Source organism: Mytilus californianus, unplaced genomic scaffold, assembly GCF_021869535.1.
Source record: "Mytilus californianus isolate M0D057914Y unplaced genomic scaffold, xbMytCali1.0.p SCAF_4, whole genome shotgun sequence".
Lineage (NCBI taxonomy): Eukaryota > Metazoa > Mollusca > Bivalvia > Mytilida > Mytilidae > Mytilus > Mytilus californianus.
Window position 1 is genome coordinate 63,394,966 of NW_026262690.1, and position 11,939 is coordinate 63,406,904.

At 31.3% G+C, this 11,939-nt stretch overlaps 1 protein-coding gene across 2 annotated transcripts in view; it reads right to left on the reverse strand.

Moving 5' to 3' along the window:
* The window catches only part of LOC127698598 (E3 ubiquitin-protein ligase UBR2-like), an 81,027-nt gene extending 69,154 nt beyond the window's left edge, over positions 1-11,873 (reverse strand). For both annotated transcript variants that reach the window (XM_052202126.1, XM_052202127.1), the window contains exons 1-3: positions 11,805-11,873; positions 8,637-8,899; positions 6,193-6,271 (exon numbers count right to left, since the gene is read on the reverse strand). In XM_052202126.1, the coding sequence (XP_052058086.1) occupies positions 6,193-6,271; positions 8,637-8,899; positions 11,805-11,861 (399 nt within the window). In that variant the 5' untranslated portion in view covers positions 11,862-11,873. The remainder of the gene's footprint in view (positions 1-6,192; positions 6,272-8,636; positions 8,900-11,804) is intronic.
* Positions 11,874-11,939: the final 66 nt, after the last annotated feature.

Sequence of the window (11,939 nt, forward strand, 5' to 3'; positions counted from 1 at the left end):
TGAACAAATTGTGTAAAATTGTCTTTAAAGGGCAATAACTCCTTAAGGGGTCAATTGACAATTACGGCCATATAAACTTTTTTGTAGATCTTACTTTGCTGAACATTATTGCTGCTTACAGTTTATATATATCTATAATAATATTCAAAATAATAACAAAAAACTGCAAAATTTTGTTAAAACTACCAATTCGGTGGCAGCAACCCAACAATGGGTAGTTCGATTCGTCTGAAAATTTCAGAGCTGATAGATCTTGACCAACTGAACAATTTTACCCCATGTCAGATTTGCTCTAAAAGCTTTAGTTTTTGAGATATAAGCCAAAAACTGCATTTTACCCCTATGTTCTATTTTTAGCCATGGCGGCCATGTTTGTCGATGGATCAAAACTTCGGATACAATTTATAAATAAGATAGCCTAAGGAACATTTAGTTAAAGTTTGAAGGTATTTGGCCCAGTAGTTTCAGAGGAGAAGATTTTTTAAATAGTTTACGACGACAGACGACGACGATGACAGACGACGACAGACGACGGACGCCAAGTGATGGCATAAGCTCACATGGGGCCCAATATCAAAAATAGTAATACAAGGTTAGAACCCCCAATACTGTGCTATTGCCCAAAACTGTGCTATTGCGTAAAACTGTGCAATTGAAGATTTCCTGCTATTGTGCAATACTGTGCAATTGAAGATTTCCTGCTATTGCGCAATACTGCGCAATTGAAGATTTCTTGCTATTGCGCAATACTGTGCAATTAAAGATTTCTTGCTATTGCGCAATACTGTGCAATTGAAGATTTCTTGCTATTGCGCAATATTGTGCAATTGAAGATTTCTTGCTATTGCGCAATACTATGATATTGCCCAATACTGCAATATTACGCAATACTGTGCAATTAAAGACTTCTGGTTATTGTGCAATACTGTTATATATAATAATTTACACACCCTGTTTGATGTGTATCTCCTGCCATATCAGTATTTGTTGCTTTTATATATAAATCAGAAATAATCAAGGTAAAAATGGAAAATTTTTAGAAAAAAAAAAATGTTTTTGGCCTCTTTTAGGCCCCTAATTCCTAAACTGTTGGTACCATAACCCCCCAATTCAATCCCAACTTTCCTTTTGTGGTATTGAACCTTCTGGTAAAATTTCATAGAGATCAATCACTTAAACTAAAGTTATTGTCCGGAAACTAAATGTGTCTTCGGACGACGACGCTGACAACATGATACATGTACCATTATAAGAACGCAAAAAATTTTTTGCAGTCGTATAAAAATTAAAACTTTATGATAGTTCTTCAAAGTTATTCTGAATAAAAATTGTTTTTCAAACTTCTCTCATATAATATCCAACGGATAATATGAACATCTACATATTATGCACAACAAAACAACATTACTGGTATATAGAACTATAATGTCGTCATATAGTATTTCATATTAAATTAATTCTAACACAATTTATTAGGGTCCCACAAAAAGGATGTGGGAGCCTTTGTTTTCACATTATCTGTCAACAATTTTTGTAAATGCAAGAACTCCAAAAGTATAGTTAGGAGGCCAATGAAATTTTGAACAGTTGTTGTGCATAATATGTAGATGTGCATTATATTTTGGTGAAATTCAGCTCATTCATTTGTGAACAAAATTATGTTTTTATTTAAAAATCATGAATTTTATCATATATTTTGTGCCACAAATATACCAGTTGGGCGCTTGCTGATTTGTCAGTTTTCAAGTTGATTCAGAGCATATTTCTCAAATGCATGTCATGTAAACTATAGGCTGCTGGATAACTCAGTCTAAAGCAAATTCTGTCTAAAATGAACTCTGACTAAAACAAACTCAGACCATCATTGTTTATCTACAGAAATAAATAGAACTCCAGTTAAGTTTCTTCCATCTTGTGTTCTGTTGTGTATTGCACTGTTTACTGTTCAATTAACAAAAAGACACACAGTATCGATCTGATATAATTGACTGTTACTGAATGCTAGTTCAAAGCCAATAACAACTAATAAATAAATTTATCTTCACAGAAATTTCAATCAGTACACATCCAACAGATCTAGTGTAAAAATGTTATAACCAGTCTTTAAAAAGCATGACCTTGTGTACTGGCAAAATATAAGTATTTACAGCATGTAGGACCATAAGTGTTCATGACTATATAGCAACACATATTTAGTAATGCTTTAATCTATAACTATCAAAATGCATGTTAGTACAGATTAAAGAAAATATTCTTTATATTTTCTTTCAAGCAATAGAGCTTAAGTTTATATAGAGGTAAGCCTAGCATCTCTTACAGGAAATTTTGGAAGGAAGCTTTGCCGTGCCCTTTTTTGTAGAAATTTTTGTCATTATGCTGTTTGCCTGTCATACTGTAATTTATAATCTGGACTGTGATTTGTCTTTAAGGTGGTACATAACCCTACAGGGAGATAACTCTGTAAAAATCAGCTGAACGTTTTAATCATGTTCTATTGTTAAGGAAATATTAAGCTTCTCAATGATCAAAATTAGTGTTTGTCAAACAGCTATATATCCAATGAAATTTTTCCAATAAAGTGTGTGGTTCCAAGTTTTTTTAGATTTTTATATTTTTGTCAAAGGGTCAAAGTAAATATTTTGTCAAAATTTTATGAAATTTAAACAAGGGGAATTAATTCTAGTCAAGGTGTTTGGTACCACCTTAAGGTAGACAGTTTGAGTTATAATTTTACAATGCATGGGATGTTGAGTTATCACATAGCTGATTGATTATAATTTCAATTAGTAACTGTCAAATTGACTATTTTGTCAATCAAGGGATAGGATTACTTTTGGTACAAATGTGTATAATAAAACTATGTTGTGTAATTCTAAGAAACAAAACAACACACAATGGTATAATGAAGATTGTAACAAACCAAAGAAAGAATTAAGAAAATCACAAAGATTTATAAACACTATTGGCCAAACATTTTTAAGGAAAGATTGTGACAGAGTGAGATATATTATAAGAAAGTGGTGAGTGAAAAAATTAAGAAATTTAATGCAAATATGAGTGACAATATGTGAAAAAAAAAATGAAAACTAAAAATCCAAAAGAATTTTGGAAATTGTTTAATAAGGGACGTCAAAGAGAAAAAAGCAATATATCTATTGGAAAATTATTTGATTTTTTAAAGATTTGAACAAGAACCAAGTTTGAAGATGAATACACAATTGAAAATGATGTGAGTTCATCTACTGACACTGACACACTTAATTGTGTTATTACACAGAAGCTGTTAAAAAGGTGAAGAATAATATATCGTCTGGGGCAGATAAAATCATTAATGAATTCATTGCTTCATTGCTAGACAGTATGATTGATATATATATAAAATTGTATAATTAAGACCTTTTGATTATAGAATTAACATGATTAATGCAATACCTGCTTAAATTCATGTTTTAGGAATATTTATGTTATTGTTATATATTGTTTATGATTGTTTATCATAAGCCTCAAAATCAGCAGCACTATATTCCAGTTTCCCCCTTCGATATAACAATATTTTTGATACGGGTATAGAAAGCCTGGCTTATTGGTAATGTGATACCAATATTTAATAACAAGGGGTGCAAATTAGATCCAAAAAATTATAGACCGATAACTTTATTGTTGAGCTTGGGGAAAATATTTACATCTATTCTTACTGACAGGTTGGGTTTTCTCGTTGATGAATTGAATAAATTAAATGAAAACCAAGCCGGCTTTCGACATGGTTACTCTACTTCTGATCATATTTTTTTCTTTGTATGCACTTTTTGAACCTCTCTTTATTAAAAAGAAAAAGCTTCTTTGCCCGTTTGTAGATTTTGAAAAGGTTTTTGATTTTGTACACCAGAATTTTCTATAAACTCCTTTTGAATAATGTAAAAGGAAAGTTTCTTAGAGTTGTTAAAAATATGTATGATGATGTTAAATCACATATTGTACATAATAATAATTTATGTCTTTGGACAACGACGACATGATAGCATATACGAACGCAAATTTTTTGCGGTTGTATAAAAATCTGAACAGCTGACAGATAGTTTTGATTGCAACTACAATGGCATCATTAGCTGTCACATTGTTGATATTCTCCGAATAATTCCTTAATTAGGGCAACCATTAAACACCTTTCCTGAAAGATGATTTCTGTTACAGGTTAACTGATTAGGTTTTTTTAGTTAAAAAAAAAAACACAGTTTCAATCAAACACATAATTAACTGTAAAAAATATTCATCTGAAAAGTTATGTTAAGTTATAAGCCTAGGAAGCTTTGACTGGTTATACTTTAAGACCCCAAAAGGTCTTTGGTACTGATTATGCTGTGCAGTTAAGAAGCCATGCCTATGCATTGGCCATGCAAGTCCTGACAATTACACAACAAATCCAGTCTTCACGCTGAACCACAGGCCCAGCAGCCCAGGGTTGTAAAATTGCTCTCAGGCCTGTAAAAATCATATCTACAGGCCAAAAGATTCTAACTAAAATTTTCCAAAAATTAAGCTCCGATCCTGTAGATTTTAAAGTTCATCGTGAAGACTGCAAATCATCACATACATCCTGGCTAACCAGAGTCAGTGTTAAAGTTCACTTGAGTTGATTTAAAAACAAAGAAATAAATGATCAAATATAATTTTATCTTTATTATTTTTATATTAAAAATGAAACAGTATCGTAATTGTATATTTTGTTTAAATCCATGAATCAATAACAATGCCTTTTATATGTGGAAAAAAAGTGTTGCCATTCACATTAAGAGTGCTCTCAGAGAAAACGATTACCCTGCCCTTTTTAGAATTCTACAGGAAGCACTATGATTATAAAATTAAGGAGATGTGGTATGATTGTCAATAAGACAACTATCTACCTGAGTTCAAATGATGTGGAAGTAAGCAATTACCATGAGCCATTCAAACATTTATTACATGTATATATTTTTTAAAATTAGAATAGGCTTGCTTGGAGAAAAAAAATCCAAATAGATTCTTTGATCTTACCACATGAATCTGTAAAAGAACACGAATTTGTTTTACAATATATTTCTCAAAATAGACACAATTAAACAATGAATGTCAACTGCATAGTATACTTAGATTAAGGTACATTTAGTTCTATAATCAATGTAAAAAAAAAACAACAAATAAACAAACAAAAACAAGCAGCAGCAATCCCAGCTCTGCTGCTAAGTCACTGATTAATTGGTTTTTATAATAATATCATAATACAACTACTCAAGCAGTTATCACACTTAAAAATCATATGCATTAAAAACAAAAAAATTTCATGATCAAAAGTACTAATTTACAATTTACAGTAACCTATATGAAAATGTATCTAGATATTAAAAAGTTAGTAATATGCTCTTCAGCAAGATGTTCATTCACTTTTTAAACTTTCTAGATCATTTAAAGTAAAAAAAATGTTTAAAAGTGGTCAAAATGAAAATTCTGATTAAAATTAAAGTGAATATAATAAAGGATCTTGTTATTGTCATAGACAGTCAAAATCTAGGCAATCTTTTATTAATAAAAAAGGGGTGAAAATAATAGGTGAATCACTGTGAAAGTATGTGTAGCAAAAATTGCAACAGATGCTACGTATACTGCAATTTTGAGTGGAAGGTTGTGTTGATGTTATACGTTTGTTATATGACTGTTCTTATATATATATTTTTAATATCTAAAATTTCCAGCATATATTCAAACAAAAAAAGAATGACTTATGATCCTACATCCTGTCGATACCCTTTACTTATACATTGGCATTGCAAAAGATCATGCGCTTCTCAGACTATTTATGACAACTTTACACTTAACCCTTTGAATGTGTAATGATTGATACTTTAGTCCGAGTGAAAATGATTTATCTATTAGTTGTCATTGGCTTTGAACTTGCTTTCAGTAACTACGTAATTGTGAGAACTCTTATTTCTGTGCTTTGTGTCTATTGTTTTAACGTTGGTTATTTTTGTGCCTTGAGTTAAGCCCATTGCAACTGATTTTTCCAGTTTGTTCTTATGTTGTTCTGTAACACCACTGTTTCAGGTTAGAGAGAGGGTTGAGCATTCACAAACATGTTTAGTTTGTTATAGTCAGAGTTTGTCATGGTCTGAGTTTGTCATAGGCCGAGTCATCAGGAGGTCCATACGAATTTCTTACCTTATATCTATGTTTCTTGTGAGCACTTTTTTGGAAACAGTCAATACACAATACACATGTATTATCATTGGCACAGTCTCTGTAAATATAGCATACAAGGCATGAATGTAAGAGTCTGGATTAGATCATATGTGCCAGTCAAGACTTCATCTGAAAGGCCAATGACTTAAAGGGTATCTTCAATTTAGGATATGAAGAAAAAAAAATGGTACAGAAGTAATTTCTTTTATTTCATTGAGATCATGTACAAAAAGTATTGCTATTTAGCATTAATTTTTGTTGGCAATGCTTTTCTGGTAATAAAACTACCTCTGGTATTGGATAATTACCAAAAAGGGTCCGCCTAATTAACATTTGAATGCCCCCAGGCCCCAGGAGATATTGGCAAATAATTGCTATTCATTTTTTACCTATGTACACACCTGACAGGAGATTGTAGCACTAATACTGTAGAGAAATTCTATTCCATGACAAGTTACTTCATTATTTAATAACTTTCAGCAAAGGCTATCAATAAATTCGATTAAAAAATGCAAATTGTTATTCAATTATGAAGAAAGTTATTTTCATGAGTCAAACTAAGAAAAGTACAAAAAATCAGTTCCAGATTCAATAAAAATTAATTCAGGACAAGTAAAATTTACATGAAATTTTCAAAGTCAGGGAATGATAAATGTATTTCAAACAAAATCAGTCAGCTGAAACAAAACATAAACTTGTTCTGTAAGACATGTGTATACATTAATGTACCAAACATTTTAATGCATTACAAAAAAAGTCCAGATAAGTACAATTTTCATAAAACTTCCTAAGTCCAAGAGCAATTATACTGCAAAAAGTAAAAAAACCAGAATGACAAGCAAATTTCATCTGTAAGTCATCTTTATGCACTTACCGGTATGGACAAAAAAATAGCTCTGGTTTTAAAAGCATTAAAAATAAATGTGGATAGTGTCCACATGTGGACACAGATGATGCCCCCGCTTGCATATCATATAGTTATTAAGGGACATAACTGAAGAACGGTAAAAGTGACGCTACCCAAATTTGAACTTGATCTGAGTTTTGTGGTAATAAGCATTGTGTGTAAGTCCCATAACATTTGGTTGAGGCTAACTTAAGTAGAGAACAGAAACTAAAAATTCAGCAATTTTTCTATTTGTAAACAACTCTAGAACGGTTGTATATAAGTTTTATAACATTTGGTTGAGACAAACTAAAGTTAGAGAACGAAAACGAAAATTCAGCAATTTTTATGTTTATAAAGGGACATATCTCAAGAATGGTAAAAGTGTCGCCACCAAATTTCGTACTTAATCTGTATTATGCAGTAATAAGCATTGTGTATAAGTTTCATAACATTTGGTTGAGGCAAACTAAAGTTAGAAAACGGAAACAAAAAATTTGTACTTGATCTTAGTTTTGTGGTAATGAATATTGTGAATAGGTTTCATAATGTTTGGTTTGGACAAACTTAAGTTACAGAATGGAAACTAAAAATTTTTGCAATCTTTCGATTTATAAAGGGGCATAACTCAATAATGGTTAAAGTGACACTACTCAAATTCAACTTGATCTGTTTTATCAGTGGAAGTCAAAATTAAACATTGCATTGTATAAAGCATTGACTGTAGTTGATTCAACTATAATCATGGACAAAGGAAGATAACTCCAATTTTAAAAATTACTTGATATATAGAAGAAAATAAAAATTTTGCAATTTTTCCATTTATAAAGGGGCATAACTCTAGAACGGTTAAAGTGACACCACCAAAATTCAAACTTGATCTGTGTTTTGTGGTAATAAACATTGTGTATAAGTTTCATAGCATTTGGTTGAGGCAAACTTAAGTAAGAAATAAACTAAAAATTTTGCAATTTTTCCATTTATAAAGGGGCATAACTCTAGAATGGTTAAAGTGACGCCACCAAAATTCAAACTTGATCTGTGTTTTGTGGTAATAAGCATTGTGTATAAGTTTCATAACATTTGGTTGAGGCAAACTCAAGTTAAGAGAACGGAAACCAATTTTGGGATGTACGTATGTACATACGGACAAGGGTAAAACTTAATGCCCCCACCGCCAGGGCGGGGGCATAAAAACAAATTCTTTGTCAAAGGGCTGTAATTAAGCCAAATTTGGTCACTCAGACAAAGCGTTAACTTGATCTGTGAGTTATTATTGTATACTAATGTACCCTAACAACTGTCAGTGGTAACACTATATGCTTCATCCACTTAGGGATTAGTGTATTATCTCATGGTAAGCTTTTATTATTTCTTACATTTTGACTTTTATGACTTACAGAAAATTGTTCGTTCGGCAAGCTGGAAATCAAAATTTCAGTGGTAAGTTGCTTTACATGTACTTGGTAAATCTGTTCAATGATAAAATTAGAATTGTTTTATGACTTGTTTTTAGAAACTTCCGTGGTTATAATACCTGCATGAGTATGTTGGTTCACCATTTTTAAATACTTTGCCACAGAGTTGAGATGGTTGATCCTTTTCCTTTAAAGACTTGAGGATTATTTCAGGGTCACCATTACACAAGAAATGCTCCATAGGCCGCAAGAGAAATTTCTCTGCCAGTCTATCTTCCTTGCTGGACTCATAGTTGTTGGCAAAGACAACTAAAGCAAATGTTTTCCAGTGTTTCTGTAGAGCTGAAAGTAGGTTTCCTGATCTACACTGCAGGTTCCATTCCTGAAAAAAATAAATCTTTCTAAATGGTGTTCAATGGCTTATGAGCGCAACATATTCTATGATTAATCTGAATCAACATGCAAGCAATGTCTAAGATAGTAAGGTTACTTCATGTTCATATGAAACAGTAATACTTTTCAACATATATTGTTTTAGCATATCTATTTGATATGTTAAATACCTTCTTGGTATCCTTGAACCTTTTTTAACATGGAAGAATAAAGTTAAGTTTTGGTGTTTGTTAGGTAAACCATGAAATCATTTTTATCATTTGCCGAAAGAATATCAGCAATTCAAAACTTGGAGAATTAACAAGAAGATGACTGAAAAACCCATATGAACATTTTCTGTTCTTAAATTTATAATTATAAACAGCTTATAAAGAATCATGGGTCACCTAACAAATAACCAAAAGTATTTTTCTGCACCTTAAAGCACAATGTCCACACTTGATTAATTTATCTGTGTATGAACATGTCATTTGTGATACAACAAATAACATGGAAAAAGACATTTTTATTAGATTTCACCAATTTATTCACTCGCTTCATAAATAGAACATTAAGTTTAAAGGTATGTCTTACAAGTATAACCAACTTACCCAATATACAATTCTGTATTGAAGGATTAAAGATTAACAAGAGTGCACATTCAAGTTAAATGTCTATCCTCATTTGCTGATTATAATTGAATTTTATGTTTGTTTGTTTGTTGGTGTATACATATGGCTATATCATAGCAGCAAGTTTTTATTGGCAGAGAAAGTGCCTCAGAGGGCTACTGACCTTTTGCAGAGTCAAACACACTTTGTCAAGAAACAAGGTCAGAACTTGAGTTTTTTTATTACGGTAGATTCTTTTAGATAAATGTCTTTATGATTAGAGTTTTATGGATTAAGGTCTTACTACGGATATAGCATAATCAATGACCAATGAAGATAAAATCAAGGTCAATGAACCCTGACATAGACATGTACACCTAACATTTATTCCATACAACACATATAGTTGACCTCTTTACTTATACTGTATAAAAACAACAGACCTTATGATGAAATACTAACATTGACCAATGAGTCCTGGAAATGAGGTAATGATCAAATGAACTCTGTCAGGACATGTACATGTAAACCTTAAAATCATTATGAATACCAAATATACATTTGTAGCTGACCTATTACTTATTATGCTTATATATAGAATCTGAGAAACATACATGACATACTGAATCATGAAAATATGAGGTAGACCAATGAACCATGAAAAAAAGGTCATGGGCAGATGATCCTTATCAGATGGATATAAACACCTTATAATTGTTCTTTACACACAAAATAGTTGACCTGTAACTTAACAGTATCTACAAAATGGAATGAGCCATGAATATGAGGTCAAGGTCAGATTACCCATCAGACAGACATATATAAAAATAAGGAGATGAGGTATGATTGCCAATGAGACAACTATACACCAAAGTTCAAATAAAGTGGATGTAAGCAATTAAAGGCAACCGTACGGTCTTCAACAATAAGAAAACCCTATACCATATAGTCGGCTATAAAAGGCATGTTCACCTTACAATCATTTTATATACCAAATGTACTAGAGTTGACTTACATGGTATGTAATCAAATAAACTTAAATGTTGATCACTGATTGATGAAATAAGGTCAAGGTCAGGTAGTCCCTGTGTGGCAAACATGTACATGTATACTCTGCCATGCATCTTTATACCAAATATATGTCCTTTTGCTTATAATACAACTGAGAAATTCAGATAATATACTCTTTTTGTTAGTAATCATTGACCATGAATCAGAGGTAGAGGACAAAACACATATGTCAGACTGAAACCTCAGTTCATAAGGCAAACATTGTACATGTATGTTTATTAGATATACTTCTATCTCTTTTTTTTAAAATGAAGGTAAATACAAAGAGATAATGCCCCTATAACCTCAGGGAGCAGGTTTTTTTTTATTAAGCAACATGCACATGATACATCTGTCCCAAATAAATGATTAAATTGTAATTTTTCAAATGCATTGAACCAAACTACATGTAGTTACATGTATAAGAAATTAAGTTAAGTTATCATAAGTTTAAACTAGGATAAATTTTAGGTTTATTTAATCAATCATTAACCTGAAATCTCCATATATTGAGCTTTATGCATTGTACATGTAATTAATACAGTCCATGTTGTCACAAAAATGGCATATTTATGCCCTATAAATCTAGCTACATGTACATGTGACTGTCAAATCAAATCAAATCTAATTAAATTTATTAAAGTCGGTAAAAAGCATACAATACAGTAAAACACATAAGCTCTTGAGAGCTTTCAAACCTACTGTTAGATGCATGCTAAACCAAAATCTATTAATATAATATAAAAATATGCATTGTAAGATTGACAATTTGTATGGCCAGGTGGCATGTGCAGTGATGTGTATTTTTGAATTGAAGAATAAAAAAATGTACCAAACAATGCAAAATAAATTTGGCCTTTACAATAAAAATTCAAAAATTATCATTGATAAGTGTATTATTTCAGCACTACAATGTTCATGTCATAGCATATGTTGAACCCCTGTGGCTGTGGTCAATTATCTGAATCTATATGCACAGCACGATAAAAGGACTTATTAAATATAGCAAATTACATTGCTAACCTTTTAAGCGAAATATTTGACTTTTGAGTGTTCACGGTTTTTACAGTGAGCTCTTCCCACAGTACATTTATATATATATAGACATAAAAAAGGAAAACAACAAAATTATACAATGCATCTTATTGGTGTACCAACTGCGCAAATCTCGGAAAATGTATACTTTGTAAAGATATATAGATTAACAAGAATTTTGAATGAATGAATTATGACTTTTTTAACAGCAATAAATACTTTTAACAGTGTATTTTGACAAAATTCTGGTGCTTGCAAAGGTAATTTCAACGCCATTTTCCCATTATTTTGACAGGATATCGTTACAACGAAACTAGGTAATTTAGGCGCTTTAAATTTACACGTAATCTCGCT